General features: G+C 40.1%; 1 protein-coding gene across 9 annotated transcripts in view; it reads right to left on the bottom strand.

Annotated features, from left to right (window-relative positions):
- LOC118800430 (vacuolar protein sorting-associated protein 13B-like) overlaps positions 1 to 19,075 on the bottom strand; it is a 402,625-nt gene that overhangs the window by 300,172 nt on the left and 83,378 nt on the right. For all 9 annotated transcript variants that reach the window (XR_005006236.1, XM_036560640.1, XM_036560641.1 and 6 more), the window contains exon 19: positions 18,870 to 19,049. Coding sequence is in view for 8 of the 9 variants with exons in the window: in XM_036560640.1 (XP_036416533.1) it covers positions 18,870 to 19,049 (180 nt within the window). In the remaining variant the exon portion in view is untranslated. The remainder of the gene's footprint in view (positions 1 to 18,869; positions 19,050 to 19,075) is intronic.

The raw sequence follows: 19,075 nt of genomic DNA on the forward strand, positions 1-19,075 counted from the left end.
ATACAAACTTAAATCTATTTGACCTGAATCTCCTTTTCAGCCTCTCTCCCACTCTCGGCACTTCAAGCCTGTTGTTCATTTCTGTGCTGCAGTTGTGCACACTTCAAACAGGCTCAGTAATTACTCATGAGCAATGCAGTACAAACCGCACACCAACCCGCCACACACTCTCACCCCAAACATGGGCCATAAAGCAGCCAGTTCAACCCCAACACACAGGCCTGGGTTAAGTGTGTTTGGTGGACCTGTTTAGAGTAGGAATGTCGGGTCGAACATTTGGAGTCTGTGTTTATAAGTGCTCTTTAGAGTCACTGTGTGATTGTACTGTTTGGACTAAGTGTTGGGTCAATGTTGTTTGCAGTTAGTGTTGGGGGGTGTGTTGTGATTGTACTGCTCCTTCTCCTCTTACTGAGCTGTTGCTATAGCACATCAGAAGACCCTGACACTAACACACTTATCCTAAAGGTGAGAAGCAGGATCTGATTTAAAGGAATGCAGTATTCTTGGATTCTCTCTGTCTTTCTGCTTAACAAAATATAAAGCTAATGCATGTGCATGTAGTGCACTCCCTCACTCAGACACATCACTAAAGCTTTAAACTTCTCCTTTACCTTCCACTTCTCACTCCACAAAAACCTCTTTGCTTTCAGTAGGCAGAGACGAAAAGACCCAGGAGGAGAAAAATTGTAGGTAAGGGTCGAGTGCACACAGGGCTCAGTAACTACACAGATAGAAGATGCAGAGGGAGTCAGAGTCAGTGAGTTTTATTGCTGGCATAATTGAGGAAACTCCCAACTCCCTGCATTCTAAGTTGCTCCATCAATCTGGCAACTAGTGACTGGGGTGAGCTAGGGGGAATACCCCATTGCCCTGCAGACTTCTGGGAGGAGATGGAAGAAGGGGTGGGGTGGGTCGATGACTATACAGCAACTGTCCTGAGCCACAATAGCAGAAGGACCATATCGCTGTTGTCGAAAGAAAACCTTGTATCTCAATTTTTGTCATTTTTCAGTTTTTGACAATTTGAAAATGCCTGTTGCCCTTTACATTGTGTGTAAATTTCATGAAGAATGGTCCTAAAGAAATGGCCCAATTCATGCCTGCTTCTTATCAAACTCAGGAAAGGTCACACATCTGAAGGGGCAGGTGGGAGGTATAATTGGCATGTAGCTGGAACACTTCTATTACAAGGCCTGTGGAAGCACTGATATAGCTTTAAAATCTCTTTGGGAATGAGATAGAGAGGTGCTATACACACACACAGTTCAGAGGGAGATTTATCTTGGTACAAGACCAGCCAACTACCACCGTGGCCATGTTGAGGGTCTGCTCTGCACCCAGAATATTATCACAAAAACTGCTGATGCCACTTACTCAAAACCCTCTCTTACTGTAGGCCTGTCACAAGTATTACACAATTCCCTGATGATCCCAATTATTTAAGCTGATTGCAATCATTTAAGCTGAGTGCATTTTTTTCACAGTCAGCTTTACATATTTCATATGTCTATGTGAAACGTGACTGAGTGTAAATTGTGCGCATTTTCATCGGCTGGCTTGAGGCAAATACATGTAAATAAAAGAAAGCAGAAAATGCATTTGCTGAGAAGTCATGGGTCTTACAAAAACATAGTTTTTACCTTTCACCAAGTGCTATAATACCTACAGAGAGAGGTGGTGAGTAATGTTTGTTTATTTAAGCTTAAGCTGTTTCTGTCATCAGTTAGGATCGACTCTCTTCCTCTCTCTCTCACACACACACCCTTGGCTCCCTCAGTAAAAGACACACACAGCCCTCTCAGGCCTGCACACACATGCAGACCCCCACAACACTGCATGCAGCACACAAAGTCAGAAAAGACAAACAGACAAGGATGCTCTGATCTGGCCATAATTCTGACAGTCCACAGTGCATATGTTTCAAGCATACCCTGTGCGTAGAGGGTCCTCGTTCTGTTCTTGCACATCTGTACATCTGTTTGTGAGTATAGGGAGTTCAGTCTTCACCCTGGTGTTGTGTCTCTCTGTGCATGAATGTAGGAGGCGTACGGTGCTCATCACTCCCCAAATGTACTGCATTCCCAGACCACCTGGGTTAAGGGTGGGTGCAGCAGGTCAACAGAGAGAGACATGTAGTGAAGGCTAAATTAAGTGCTAAATCACTTACTTTTCCTTTACCTCACACATACACAGAGCAAGCTTTAGTGGACTCATTCATCAGCAGGAGAATCTATAAAGCAGAGCAGATCCACCAGTCTCCACTGCTCTTTTCTGAATTAAACAAACAAACCAAGTCCTTTAAGGGCAATGGCCTCTCTCTGCTTGCCACACTCATCTATCTTGCATGCTTTTTCTTTCTTGTTTCCCATCTCCATCCCTTCTTCCCCACCTCCCACCAACCCTCTCTCGGGGGCATCATTTGACTCTTGTAGGTAGCTGGTGGGGCACTCTGTTGCCCATTAGGGTGTCTGGATGCCCAGGGCAAAAACAGAGCTTACCAGGCCCAAATAGCTACCTGCTGCCTCTGCACACACCAGCTGCACCTATTACAAACCACACACAGAGACACAAACAAGCACGCACACAAGGGCACACAGAATTGCTGCTAATGCTACCGATTTATACACAGGAAGGAAAGGAATCAAAGTTCTCTCCCCTCTCTCTCTTTCTCTCTCTCTCTCTGTTTCCAAACAACAGAAGATTATTTAAGAAGACACTGTAGTTGACTACTGCTGGTCTTCTTTGTGTCTGAAACAGAGGTGTTTACCTCTCTACAGAGTGTCTAAGTATGAACAGGTCTAGAGGAAAAGCAGGCAGCATGAAAGTGAGCAATAGGCACAAGTGTAGGAGATTAATTCACTACTTTTCAAACACGCTCAATCTATACATGAGTCTCTCTCATATATATATATATATATATATATATATATATATATATATATATATATATATATATATATAAATAAAATGTACAATGTATAAATGTATAATGTACAATGTATTGGCAATGACTGATTTTCAGCCCAAATATGCAGTTGGTGATCGGCTGACATTTCTCTTACTTAGTCAATCCTGAGATCTGATCAGTGATATAAAACACATGAGCCATATATTTAAGGATTGCTACAGCCCGGCGCAAGGCTCCTTGGTCACAAGACCCTGCTGTTCCTTGTTCAAACGCTAGATGAAAATATAGACCTTTTGACTACAGGACTAAAGGCCTAAAAATGCACGTCAAGTTTTGAAAATTAACACACATATATTATTGCCATCTTTCACACCAAGGATGCCGACAGAACTCTTGTAGCAGAGCAAAAAAGCTTATACGAGCAAACGCTGACTAAAGACGTAGAGTTTGAAAACAATATATGGCGGACGAGAGCTGAAAGGCTATGAATGATGGCGATTTCAGTGTTTCAGCAACTGTAATTAACTGGACATCATTCACTCCTTTTTAATGAGAGGAGCAACAAGCAGAAGCAGAGCCTCAAACTCCCCCACTGACCTGTGGAAATACCTGCAGAAATGCTCATCATGCAGCTTCAGCTAGGTCTTGTCAGAGGTGGAACTTCCCATGTTGTCTTTTTTGCAGAATGAGATGTTTTCAGTGTATGCATTTAGTTGCAGTGTTTAAAAAAAAGAATTCAGTGTGTTTAGACAGAAAAACGCTTCAGACTTGGTGTGAAGGTCCCACTGCATTAACATTGCATTCATTTATTTTTTTTTTGGCTGAAAAAAAAAAAATACTTTTCATTTTCATTGAGAATGGGCCTTAACAGTCCAGCCCCGCTCTATATTAGTATAGGCTATCGGCCAATGATTCGCGATTCACCCTAAAAATACTGAACGGTCTCTCTCTAATATATTTATATTATATAATATATATACATAAGACACACGGCCATGATTCTGCTGCAAGAAGTACTCAAGATTTAAACCAGAGAAAAGGCACAGACAAAGCACCCTCACTGTGACCACCAACCCACATTAACTAAACCCACTCCCCGACACAAAACACAAGAAATGCATCTTTAATTTAAATCTTTAATTGATGAACGACAAACAACACAAACTCAGGAGGGCGCACCCTTTCCAAGATTCTGCCAGCATGCCACGCCTCATAAGCTTCTAGAGGCCAACACCAGCCTATAGCGGGACGCTAAAATATATTGTACACACACAGAGACAAATGCACACATACACACATGCACACACTTGGCCCAGCTCCTGAGTGTGTGAATCTCTCCCCTCGTCAAACTGCCATTTAAATAAACAAAACTGTATTATCCTTGCTATTTTACATGTACATTACTTGTCACTGTATCTACTATCCAAGAAATTGTGAAACGGTAAGTTCGCTTGTTCTAGAGTATTTTCTTTTTTACAGGCTGTTAGATTCTGCTGCTCGATGTTGTGTCACACTGAGCCACTTGCCCAGCCTTCTCACTTTCAACCTTGCAGCTGCAAGTTCACAAACAGATGTCTCTGACAGATAGAACAAAATAAAACAACAACGTATTGTCACACATGGCAAACATTTAATTTCTTTTGGTGACCAAATCTTGATGTTGACAGGCTTTCTGTGTGCTACCTGGATCACATTCTGACCTCACTAGAGTGAGTTGAGCATACAGCTAAGCTAACACGCTCCATTAACATTCAGGCAGTATTATTTAAATGCCTGTTATGAGCTTCAAATGTATGCATTTATTCTAGAGAAAAGCTATTAAAATTAACCACCATTAGCTTGGTTCTAACATAACACTAAAACAAACATTACCAGGCTGATAGAAAATAGCATTTAACATGGATGTGTAATGACATGATTCTTAAAATGTTCTAATGTTAATGTCTCCTCTAACCTGCTAAATAAGGCTTGTTAGAAGCCAGGGCAGCACAGCAGGAAAGTAGGAAGATTCTTCAGTTGTCCATGGATAGTTCTCCATTTCTTAACCATCTGCAGCCCAGTGTCTTTAACTGGAAGACCCTTTGATTTTACCAGTTAATGATGCTCTTCTCAGTGCAGCTGTACCTACAGCCTCACCAACACACACATGCTTTTGCTCCATCTATTCACCACCCAGTGCCTTATTTAAACTAACGCAGCCTTTTATTTTGTACATATTTAATATCAACCCCATGTAACTAACGGTCTCACATTTGATTTGACTTGGCACTGAAGTTGCTACCACAGCTTATTCATCACTGATTAATCATACACTACATACACAGTCTCCCTCACACTCCTTCTCTGCCTGTTTTAATGTTTTTGCCATAAAGGACAGGTCAATGTTTGGCCAGTTTAAGCGGAACTGACAGTACAGGCCTGTAGAGGCAGACAGCACATCTAGCAAGCCAATACAGACTGAGAGAGAGAGAACGGGAGAAGGACAGGTAGAGGGAGAGGGAAAGAAATAACAAAGCAGAAGGTTGAGAAAACACTTTCTGGCCCACTGAGGCCCAACAGGGCATGAATTAGCTACTTTTAGCCTTTAAACTCCTTGATCACATTTCATGCCCCATTACAGGCCAGAGCAGTGCTGAGACTGGTTAATGTCTCTTAACATTCTTCAACTACTGTACATGCCCTGCTCTAACCTCTCTAACTTCCTCTTGTGTTTCTGCCCTGAACTCTATACCTCTGTGAGGAGACCATGAGAAATTCTGAAAATAGGCAATGAATAGCTAGGTAAAGGGTTTATAGAGAAAAAGAAAACTCTAACTCTGGTAACAAGAAGAATTACAGAAGACAGTGAGGAAGTGCTGTCTGCAGCAGGGTGATAAAACTGCCTAACAGAGAAGAGGGGGGAAGGAGAGAGGAGGACAGATGAGAGGAGAAGAGAATAATATTCCTAAATTCTTGGCACTATTTTACACACTTCTCACTCTCTCCTAACATCTTCATCACCACCCCTAGCCCTACTACACAGTTCCTTGGTAGAAGAGGGTCACATTTCATCTCAGTGTGGCTCAAGCTGCTGCGTTCCTCCAGAGTGATTCCACTAATTACATGCCTTTTATTCCTGGAGAACTGTGAGAAATCACCCTCTAACCCCCGATCTCCACCCCATCATGCCTGACGCCCCCACTGGAGCTCTGTAATTAGCTTAATTAATTACAGCTTTATCCACTGTTCCAGTGCTAATCCCCTCACTCTATCAGTTATTCCCACTAAAGACTTTCTCTTTCGTCAGCGCATTAACCATTAGCCCCCTTCAACCCACCACCCTGTTTCTGAGAAAGGTGCTCAGGGGGGTTTAATGGTTCTGCCCTGTTGAAGAGTCAGCAGAGAACCACTGCTCTGCTCAACAGTGGGAGGAGGGAATGAAGGATTATGGGAAAGTGTGGATGTGACTGGGCAACAGACAGGCTCCCATTCCTCCCACACTGCCCCATGTTTTGATATCTTTTCTCAACCGTGGAGACACCAATTTGTTCTGCTACCAGCACAGAAAACTACCTGCTGGTCTCAGAGTGCATCTTAACTGCAGTTATCGGTTATGGTGAATCAGTAACTCTGAACAGCAATGTGGAACTAAGAGCAATTTTTTAAAGAAACACACATACTGCTTATATCTCCTAACTCCAAAAATGTATAAATTTCAGTGGTGCTTTTATTATCTTTACCAAATATAAAAACACACACAGAATTTAATAGGTTTTGTCTCCCAAATAAACATCTTTTTTTACAACAGCAAGGATACATTCAACAAAAGCTAAATACACCATACTTGTCATACGACCATATGCAGTATGATGGAATACACATACAGCAATGTGTAATTATAACATAGAAAACAATACTATTGCAGTTCCAGAAGGGAAAAATGATACAAACGAGTTATTACTAGCAAAATAGGGTGCTTCCAATTCAAACAGGAGTGCAAAGATGCATGCACTAATGAGATCCTGCCAGTGTGGCTTCCAGTTTTTAGAGGTCCAAGCACCATAGGTGTATGGAACCCTATTGCTTTTGCTAGGATCTTTTCTTCTTCTTATTATTATTATTAATATCATCCAAACACTAAACTTGCAGGGTAGGTGTAGTACCTCCCCCACTACTCAGGCAAGCAAAGTGAACCCCACTGGCCTGAGCAACATTTTACGTTTTGGCCCATATCTCCTGAACCATGAGGCCTAGAGTCAAAATTCTGGCTTCTACGTAATCCTTGGCTTATTCTACATTACTTATTCTAGGCATGAACTACTTTAAGCTACTTTATAAGTGACCTGTTAAGAACAAATCAATCATTGAAAAAATATGGCTGCCATTGGCCAATAAGATTTCAACAGGCATTTGGAGGGCTTAGCATTGGCCAATCAACACAAAAACTGTATCACGTATCCACATAGGCAATCTCTAATAGCCTATAAAGTTTGACCTCAGTTGGCCATGAGGCACTACACAACAAAAACAAGGATAATAAACTGTACCTTTGATTAAAATAAATCACTTTATTTCATGGCTTACACAGAAAATGACATTATCAAATAGAAGTCTTTTAAAATTCGTTAAAGTTCTTCTGCAATTGTTCAACGTTCAAAAAAATGAGTTTTGTTTAACTAGTTGGAATTGTTTTAGATTGTTTCAACTTTGGTTTTGTCACAATCTGTGGAGTCTGAAGGTAAACAATTGCTGAAAAAATCTTGATTTTATTGCAAATAATGGCTGCAACACAACAATTACTCTTTCGGCCTTGCTTTTTCTGACATAATGGGCTACAAATCCACCAATCTTTCTCTGATTATAACCAAATTTAAAAATATTGTACAAAACAATCACCTGAGGAAGCATGAAAAGTGTCTATTAAATTGGTCTCCATGGGCCTCTACAATGCTTAATCTAATGTGAATTTACTTCAATGTAATTTTAAATTTCTTTCTAGGACTGAAATAAAGAAAAGATCATGTTTTCAATCTACACATCTGATTAACATCTAAACCTTTGCAATTATATGTATTTCCAAAATTGCCAGGAAATTCGACAAACACATATTGGCCACAGAATCAGGAATGACAATATATTCTCCGGCCACCAGAGGGAACTTCAGCATTAAATGCAAATTACTACTTCAAACATACATAGTCGTAGGCTTTTTTTTTATCTTGTGGCAAAGAAAGTATGACTTTTACGTATTTCACCGAGCCTAACAGTTAAATCTCAAGTTCAATAATTATTTAAAAAAATTTTGCCTTTTAAGCATGGTATTATTGCAAGTTATGAGTCAATCAGTTCAACATGGCTTATACTGACATAAGGGACAATAAATGTCAGCAATGCACTTATTGTTCCCAAACTGGATACGTACATTGACAATCAGCTACAGAAATGTATGACGTTTGGATTCAATCGGCTTAAACTGGCTCTTGCAAAGCTCACTGCACGGCCAACAATCTAAAATACCATTATCCCTGTCTAAGATTAAAATATAGACATCACAATTCTTTCAAATTATACATCTTAATGAGCCTTAACTGTTTGCAAATATATGTCGCTTAGATTTACAGGATTTGCTAATAATTTGATTTAAACAAATCTTGATCATAGAATCACGTGTTTTATTTTTTCCAGGCCACCAGAGAACGCCACATCTGTAACTGCAACTGAAATTTCTTCAAATCAAATCTTGTACAATAACTTTACTGTACTGATCTTTTGGCAAAGAGCATTTCTGAATTTTATGCTTTCTCCTTTTTCAAATGCAAGTCTTTTATAAAAAGGTACAGTTGTTTGAAAGGTTGTATTTTCTTACCGCTCCTCAGGTTTTTAGTGAATCAGCTCAAAATCTGTCTTAGAACAATCTGTGGAGTTGGAAGATATATAATTATTAAAAACATCATAACTTTTAACCAAGTGTGGCAACAATATTTGAACAAATTGATATGACTTGGCTTATTCTGACTTAAAGTGCTACAAAAACATGAGCAACTGTCTGATTATAACTGAATTTGAAACATTTATACATAATGACAAAAAGAGGGTGCACTGTGAATTAATGTTCTATTATATTGCTCAGTAATCACAACAGTAGTTTTTCCTAAAATGGTGTCTGTTTCCTTATTGCTTCCTACCAATAAATTGTCGCAAAAAATGCAGCGTTGACATGGGCCACTTGTGGCTCACCATGAAAACTTCTCCCTTCTAGTAGGAAGGTGCTCAGTTCAAATCCCGCCTGAGCTGTCAGTGCCAAAGCAAGGGACAACTTGAAGCAATGTTAAGTTTGCATCTTGAGAGCCTGGTATGACAGTAAATATTAATAATCATCAAAAACTTATCATTTTTAAAGAGACTTAAGAGACTTAAAATGCTAATGAAGACTGATAGTGCTTGGACCCCTATGATTGCTGCTTGTGGTGCATATATATATATATAGGTGATTTTATGATTTCCCCCCCAAACACTTTTTGGACCTGAATATTTAAAAAAAAACGTCATTTTAGAAAACATGTTTTTAGCAGATTACATGTCTTTCCTAACCTAAAACTGAATATGCACGAGTGCGTGAAGTGAGTGTGCACTTGTGTTATATACATGTCTTAATTTGGTTTCCTAAAACAATTCTCCTGTTTGCCTGATCAGTAAACTGCCTTGTTGAAATTGTTTGCCTCTTGTCTTTATGCTGTAAAAAATTACACTACTTTTTTAACTCTTCAACTAAAAGTAAGCTAGTAGCACAAAAATCTGTGTTTTACATTCTGTTAATTATTTTATTATTGATATATGGTCCAGTGCATTCTCTCTAGTCTTCAAAAATGTTTCACAAAACACTGCAGTTTCAAATAAATAAATAAAAATGAAAGAAATATATATCTACAACATTTAGAAACCTTTAGTGTGATTGCGACAGCACAAACATCTGATTGATGAGAATAAAAACACCAAATTATTAGGAGGCTGATTTCACAGGACAAATCATTCTGATTGTATTTAAGGGTGTGAGCTGACTGTCTGGTATGCTGCAACCTTTGATCCAAGGACAAAACTCAATTAGATGAGGTAGGTAAGTCCATCGCCTCATCGCCTCGGTGAAGGCTAAAGAGATTTTACCCCCCAACCCCCCACTACACACACACATGCCACATTCAGGAGTCATCATGCACACACATCTATTTATGGATTTACTGCATACACATACAGTTCATGGAGCAGCAGCACTCAGCTTCACATGCTTATTTCAGGCTGAGGGAAAAGTGTACTGAAACAACATGAGCTTTTTTTTTTTATAGAGTAATGAAAAAGAAACAAAAGTCACAGCTGGCACATTGAGGGAGAAAAACATTACATTGCACAAATGACTTTCATCCATATTTTTCATTTACAATCACTCACAACAATGAGGCAGCAGTCAGGAAACTCTTCAAAAAGGTAGCTCAAGCTCTTGTATAAGGCCTTCGTTGAGCGTCTTTCTGACAAACATTAAAAATGAATTGCACCTTGGTGGGAAATTAATCCCTTGCCCTGGGAATAGCATTACACCCAGTAGCTGACAAGCAAGATCAAAATTTTCCAGATGTGCAGTGGCCAGTCCAGTGGGCCTTATACAATGAGAGAGAGGGGACTTAATTTTCCCAGAGCCATAAAAAAAGCTTGCTCTGGATACTGGGGGAAAAAATCTAAGATTTTGAAGAGAGAGAGAGAGAGGGGTGTGGGGCATGTTTTTGTTCAGAAATAAGTATTGATGATAAGACAGCATGTAGTCCACTTGGGTCAAACCCCACAGTTCACCTTGAGAGGATGCATGAATTAAGCTCCTACAAAATCACAAATTTCATCAGCAGAATTTCAGTATGTGGCTCAGACATGATGTGAATTAAAAATAATTAAAAGGTAGTATAATCTTGTCTCCCCCCCTTTTGGAGGCTATGAGCTGTGAAGGTGGCAATTACCTCAGACTCTCTCTGCTCTGCCTATGCTTATGCCTTACACAAGTTCCAGCACTGACCCAGAAGGACCTCTGTTCACACTCTCAAGTACCAACGTGAGCTCCTCAAGATGACACTGATCTTAAGCTTGCTAGGCGCGTGATCAGTGCAGTGGCTGAGCTTGGCCTAGCTTCCCCACACTCCTCTACCCTTAAGCTCTGTGAGAGTGTTCTAAGTAGTCCAATGCATACATACCTTACTAATTCAACTAATGGCCTATTGTTTGGAATAAAGAACACTCAAACCATTCCCTTGGTCTCTCGTAAATGTTGCCTGACATGCCTAATATTAGTCATGACAAACCATTACCCTCTTTCCTTCTTTCCGTTGGTTTCACAGAAATGGATCCATTCCCAGCTGCAGCGCTTGGTAAAAGAGGACCAAATTTCTAAAAAAAAAAAACGTCAAACATGGGCACAAACAAGACAATGAATTCTTGGCACTAGAGACAATAAAAATCTAAATGAATAGTGTAAAAAAATTACATATGTATTTTTATGCAGGGACAAAGCTTGGATGTGGCACATAATAAGCGTTTATCTTATATTGTCTGGCTGAAAAAATGAGAGTAGCAGACATTCGGAAAAACATCTGTAACCTTCAAAAAACGCTACACAGCTATGGTGCACTGCTCCTCCAGGGCTGAAGGCCAAGAAAAAGGTCACCCACACACAGTTGTTTACATAAGTGGATGAAGGCTAACAGTGACGAGCTGTATTTGCAGGCTCAGACAACTGTCAGTGCAGACATTGCATGCTTTCTGACATTAGTTCCTTCCCAGTGAACAGAACTTATTTGGGCTGAGAGAAAGGTAGGGTAGGTGTACTGAGACACTGAGACATACATTGCTAATGGCCAAACACATGCAGCAATGCTAGCATGGTGATGTCTAAACATGTTTGAGCAGTCAAGGGCCAGACATAAAGAATACAGAAATTAGACAAAACAGTAAAACAAAAAAATAAAAAAATAAGCACTACCTTTGATTTAATAGCTCTAGTTGCAGACAAAGCTGGCTTTTTAGCACACAATCTGAGAGTGCAAATGTTTATAAAAAGGCAGCCATGATAGATGGCACAACATCTGGGAGAATTTTTAAGTGAGAGGACCAGTAAAGCCATAAGCTTCACAACCCATACACACACATGCGCACTCTTACCCCACACAACCCATGCACATACTCACACACATATCCTGGTCACAGAGTGCACAAATGCAGAGATAGGGTTTCAGGCCAGGGTGGCAGAGGGAAAGGTGGGGGCTGTTGGGGTCTCACTAAGGATAAAGGGGCTGTGTGGAGCACTAGCAGCCTGTAGCACTTCAAAAGAGGACCAAAGTTCCTGCTCCACCTGCTCCCATTAGTCTCTAGACCACTAGAGGAGTCCACCTGGAGCAAATATATATATCCAGTCCCCATCTCTCAGCAGCACACATACAGAAACGCATACATATATGAAGTCACATTAACATATACATCAACACACACACAGACATGAAGGTCCAGTCATGTGTCCACAAGTACAAGATGACTCACTTCAAGAACAGCCCAAAAACCAGCCACTATTTTTTAAGCTAAACTCTGGATATTTAGGGGCAAGGTGAGTACATGAACAAATATGTCATCCAGTACAAAAGAGCCCAGTGCTGTTCTGAGCACTACTCCAGGGGCATCAGCTCAGGTAGACAGGACCAGAGACATTTAATTAAACTGTCATTTCACAGGAAGTGTTGCTGATGCTTTTATTCAAAACACTCCACTTGGCAGCACAAAGTACTGAGTGCAAACACACACACTCTTCTGCTCTCTGTCTTTTGTTCCAAGCCTGTCTTACTTTTCCTCTTTTCTTGCTCTCTCATATCCAGACCTTAAGTTTTTCACCCTCTATCCTGTCCTCCTCTAGAGCCAATAGTCCATGCTTGGAGGTGAAATATGTTTAGTATTACAATGTTCTACAGTCCATGCACATTAATTCTTTGTTGCTTTCATAATCTTCCTCAATCTGTTTAAATGATGATTAACATGCTCTTTGCTGGTGACATCCCAGCTCTGGCTGGGTTCTGGTGAACAGATCAAACTGCAGCTTTATGTGGAACATCTTTAACATTCACAGTGCTCTGCATGTTTGATTAAATGTAACAGTTCTAAGAAACGCATAAATCACTGCCTCACAGCTGCTGCTTCTGCTGGGCCTGGGGGAGCATATGTTCTCTTATGCTCTCTCCCTCTACCCCCTCCACTCTTCTTCTACAATTATAAAGCCCACCCTGGGACACCCCACCTTCTTTAAGGGAAGGCCCAGAGAACACCTGCAGTTTGAGCAGGCCAGTTCTAGGTTCATACAGAGGAGGCTGAGATCCCAACTGCTGTTCACATCCTATACTAGCATTCCAAAAATTACTGCTGTTCATACATGACACTACCATCCAAACTCCTGCTTATACCCTAAAGCTGGGCATACACTACACAACTTTTAAAATCTTAACCGATTTCTAAGACGGAGAGCATCACAAACTTATTGTCAGTTTGTCACAGAATTTCTAGTCTTTTTGTTGTGAGGGCACTCACACTAGACGATTAGGCAAAGAGAGAGTATAATGCATATTACGAGTTTCGGCTATGAATAAGAACTCAAACTCCCAGATCTCCAAACAAAAAAACAAGCTAAACTTAAGACCAGACCTGTTTGTGTTATGTGATATCCGAGGAGATCTGGGAGTTTGAGTTCTTATACAAAGCCGAAACTCATTATACCCTCTCTCTTTCCTTATTCATCTAGTGTAAGCGCCCTCACAACAAAAAGACAAGAAATTTTTCTCAGTCAGTCTGAATAGGAACTCAAACACCCAGATCTTCTCAGACATCACATAACACAGAATTAAACTAGACCAGTTCGCGCCTTCATGCATAGCAAAAGAGCAAACGGAGGATTAATATGGGGGTGATAACGGCTCTTTTTTGCCTGTGTTTTACGCACAGCATCTCTATCTCCGCTCCACTCTTCAGGCAGCGTGCACGCACATCTCATCTTTTTCTCTGCTCTTCTAGCTCTCTGCTTGGCTGTTGTTTGGATCACTCCCTAAGTACATTTCTGACCATCTCACAATACAGGACCCGTGAACGTTTTGAGTCATAATTATCAAACATATTTGATAATATCTTGAGATGCACCGATACCACTTTTTTCCCTTCCAATTCTGATACCGATACCTGATCCTTTACAATCGGCCAAAACAGAGTACAGATACCGATACTAACTCTATTTTACCTAACTAATCTATAAAGCCTGATATTTATATAGTTACATTTTTAAAATACTTTTTTTTTTGGTAAAATCTACATACACAAATAAAACTGCATCACAAATAAAACACTAGATGGCAATAACTAGTTGGATTATATTTATTAGATGCTTAAGAAAACCTATTTTTGTTTATTTACTGTGTATTAGTATTTACTATTATATCATTAGTAATAAGAACCATATTTAACAACTTAGGTAAATGTAAAATATATTTATTGTGCGAAACAGTTCTTAACAGTTTATACAGATAAACCTGTGGTGTTTACACATAAGCACATAGCAGCTTCTCTGGCTCAAATACGGAGCTGAATCTTGTTTCACATCCAAATTTCTCAAGTCATTTGTCTCATATGTGCGTCTTGTTCACTCGTGCTGCATCTCTGCGCATCAGTTCAGCAAATATCACATCGTTTACACTGTCAGTATCAGTAATTTTCAGTGTTTTTTCTGGCTTGGTTGAAGCGACGGGCCATGAGACCCCACTGCTGAATGATATAGCTGACCAACAGAGGTGCACTGCAGAGGGGCCAATGGACACACAGGCCCGGCTAGCGGGCTGCTATGCTAAAGGCTTAATCGAGACAATACGGCGAGAGTCTAGCGGTTCCTTCTGCTTTCTAAGTAACATTAACTCAGACTGTAAGTGCCCACAGAGGGGCAGCCGAGTGATTACCAAAAGAAGCAGCTCAGCTGTTCAGGTAAGCGGCTCCGTTAGCGTGTTCTTAACTCTAAAAACTACTGTTACAGATCCTGCCATGAGTATTTTAACCCCACACCGCCGTTAAGCTCTGTCTACTGGCATGCATACATGTGTGGTCTCCACCATATATATCCGTATCCGTATCCCCATCACTGATACCAAAACCCTGAACAACAGTGTCGAAAGCAAAAACCCTTACAATAGTGTGGAGCTGCTTTGTTGCCTGAAGGCTTAGATGGCTCAAGCAACATGAAAATATAGGATTATCTCAAAAGCTGCAACTGAAGCAATCTGTATGTTCATGTGGAAAAGTCAGAATCCTGACCTCATGTGGCCCCCTTGAGCAATCCCAAAAATCTCAAAAATATACACACACAAACAGTGTTGTATAGACAAATGCATTAAAATAACTATTAACTACACCACAAAACTGATTAGCAGCAGGGATCAGCTGATAAGCAGCATTTTATTGCTAATAAAGAAGATTTTACTAGTTACTAAAGATACACATGATCTGCTCAATCAAGAAATGGTGTGGTTTTCCCTAAATAAGACATATTAGTAGTACGTATGGGTAACGCTCCATAAAAAAATTCCTGCTACTTCTCATCCATTGATCACATCAAATCCCCACTACTTATTTTGGCTCAACTTGACTCAACTTCAGTCAAAACGTTCCTCCAACAGGGAAAAAAATGATATGATGGCAAGCCTTCTGCAGTGACCATGTGATCAGAAGAAATATGAAACTAATATGTTGCATAGTAAAGGGTTAACAGTGAGTATGAAATTACCATCTGCCCCGATGTCCATAAAAAGAGACTGTTCAAAGATGTGCTTCTCGGATCTTTCTGTGATAAATCCAGCTCCTTTAATTGTGTTTAATTTATTAGTGTGTTCCAACCTCTAGCTTGTTAAAGCCAAACAGATTGGTCTGGGTCTACAGGAGTTTGGGGAGTGCACAACTCCCATTTTCTAAGTAAATTGGAATTTCTTTTTAATTCACTGGTAAACAATTAGATCCAAACCAGATGGAGGTGGCGGAATTCAAAGGCAGCCCATTTTCGTTAAGAGACTTTGTGAGCAAAAGATTAGAACACGTGGTAAGAAACATTGAAGCAGTCTGGGAATTATTTACATGTCATTTCAAGGTAATTAAACTTAACAATTTGAATAGCACTTTGGGGCTGTGTTCAAGAGAATGGGGCAAGACAGAGAAGGAGGGAGGGAGGGAGGGAGAGAGAGAGAGAGAGAGAGAGAGAGAGAAAAAGAGGGATAGAGAGAGAGATGTAGGACAAGAGGGGTTCCAAATTCATCTGGCTTCTTTGGGACTCTCCCACTCCAAGCAAATGACATGGCTAGAGTTATGCATAAGATTATGAAAAAGATTATTATAAGGTTTATAAAATATGTGAAGAGCACTCAGAAATATTACAGAGGCCGGCCCAAACACTAAGTGCTTTTATAATGCATAATTGACGTACTAGGTAATAAACATAAATATTCTCTGTACAGCTGCATATATCAGAGGATAAACCCAATGAACAGAGCAGAGGCAGCGGAGGCTCAGCTCTTCATTTCAAGCTTGATACTGTCTTGCTCTTACAGTAAAGATCAGGGCATCAGGGATGCTTCAGAAAGTTAATCTAGGCCTCTGGCAGGTCCTGCTGTTTAGAGGACGATATTTGAACTGTAAAATTAATTCACAAATAAACTATGAATAAAATTTCAAATTCAAGATTATTTTGCCATTATTTTAATTTATATATTTATATCTTACTGAAACGACAGGAATAGGCTTGTTACTATAGATACATGCATAAAATGTATGTGTATTTTTTCTCTTTCTGTAATCATGACCTACATGCTGCTCTGAGTGCAGAGGCAGCACAGCCACATGGGACAGACTATGCGTATTTGATCTTCCTGCCAAGCGCTAAAGCTCTTCCCAAATGTTACCATCACAAACTCTGTGCTTTCGCTAGGCTCGTGGGAGCAGAGTTCATAACCGAGTTATAGGAAGCTCTTCAGTATTTTAGGTGAAAGGTCATGACCTCTGCTGGGCCTCTCACAGAGACTAGCACGCACTACGTGGGCAGGAAACAAATGCTTATATCACATTATAATGAATAAAGAAATGAAATAAAGTAATAAAGCCTCTAACAGATACAAGAAGAGAGTGCTATGCAATGGTTGGGTAGTGACTGAATGCTTTACGATTTTTTTTTATTTTATAAATTTCTTCAATAATAAAATTGAAACAATCAGACAAAAATTAAAATGCACAGTTAACCTCTAAAACCCTGCTGCCCTACAAAGCCAATCCAGATCTTGAGTACACTGTAATCACTGCAGGGAGGCAAGAATCGTTTACCTTACTTCAACAAACAACAATGGCTATATACCAAACATTCTTAAACCAGCAGTATTTAGACCTCTGATTAAGACACCTAATCTCGACCCCTGCAAGCAATCAAATTATACACATATCTCAAAGCTTCCCTTTATATCAAAGATTTTGGAAACACTGTGGCACAACAACTATGCTCCTATGTGCATAGGAATCACATACATGAAAAATTTTAGTCTGGAATTTAGGCCTCATCATAGTACAGAGACAGCACTAGTGAAAATTGTAAACAATCTCTTATTATTCTCTGACCAAGAAAATGCATCTCTGCTGGTTCTACTTGATCTTAAAACAGCAGACCACTCTGTCTTACCAGAAATCCTTGTTGGAGTAAAAGGAATAGCTCTTTCCTGGTTCAGATCTTACCTGACTGATCGCTATCATTTTGTGATTGTAACTGGCGAATCATCTATTCTTACAAAAGTAAAGTATGCCACAGGGCTCTACTTAAGGAACATTATATACGCTACCATTGGAAACCATTATCAGTAAACACAGCATCAATTTCTACTGTTACACTAATGACATATAATTGTATTTAATGACCAAACCAGATAATAAACTTCTACTTAATAAGATTGAGGACTGTGTAAAAGACATAAAAGACTGGAAGTCGAGTAACTTCCTCCTTCTCAACTCAGACAAAACAGAGTTTCTATATCTAGGTCCAAAAACAGCTATAAATAAACTGTCTAATTTAATGCTTAAACTGCTTTGTGACAATGCCTTCTGTAAAAAGTGCTATATAAATAAACTTTGACTTGACTTGAGAAGGAGTGTGTGTGGGCACAAAGACTGACATGAAGAACACACAATGTAGTATCACCCATTTGTTCTGATATGAGGACAGGGGTAAAGGAAGATCGAAAAGAAAAAAGGAGGGTGAGAAGAGGGATGCAACAATCACAATAAATAAATAAAAATCACTGTCAAAGCTCTCCTTTTGATCATCACCAATTTTCGGTTACCACAGCAACATTTACACAGCTGCATCTGTCCCGGGACTTTACCGTTTTTTCCGATATGAGGCATGGAACCGTGCTTTATTTTTCAGCGTCAACATGTAAAAATAGCAACATCAAGCTCAAAAGTTCTAGCAGCTTATAGGAACTTAAATGAATTGTGCTTGTTTCTATCGTAGGCTACTACTTACCCAGCTATTTGACCGCGGTAATGAAAATAAGTTTGAATGCTGCAGGAGCAAATAGCCAGAATACTTCAGTCTTCAACCATTCCCTTCAGACATCTATTCCTAGTACTGTAAAAGGTGGCACTCAGGTTAACCTGCCACAATATACTGTCAGCTGGTATGGTAACTAGGCAGTTAAATGTAAAGTCAGCAATCGTATGTTGTGTTTAAAACACAACGTGGTTGTCCTCAATGTAATCATGTCTCTTCGACATCAAAAACAACAAGAGAGAGAGAGAAAAAGAGAGAGACTGAGAGAATAACTGTAACAAAGAGAAGGAGAGCTCCAGACAGTGAGTAAGAAAAAGGGGGGGTGTGTGTGTGCATGTATTCGTTTGTACTCACCGGAGTTACGGCAGTCTCCAACAGGCTGTGGGATCTGCAGAGAGAAGGTAAGCAGGTCTGGTGCGAGCAGAGACTGCGGGCGGCGGCTCTCACTCAACCACTGCCTGCTGTACAGCTCCCGGGTGTCAGACGGGCCCTGCAGCACAACCACCAGCTGTTCCCTCTGCTCCTCACATATACCTGCAGCACAAAACACGCAGATAATA

The sequence above is a fragment of the Colossoma macropomum genome, unplaced genomic scaffold (genome assembly GCF_904425465.1).
Source record: "Colossoma macropomum unplaced genomic scaffold, Colossoma_macropomum, whole genome shotgun sequence".
Taxonomy (NCBI): domain Eukaryota; kingdom Metazoa; phylum Chordata; class Actinopteri; order Characiformes; family Serrasalmidae; genus Colossoma; species Colossoma macropomum.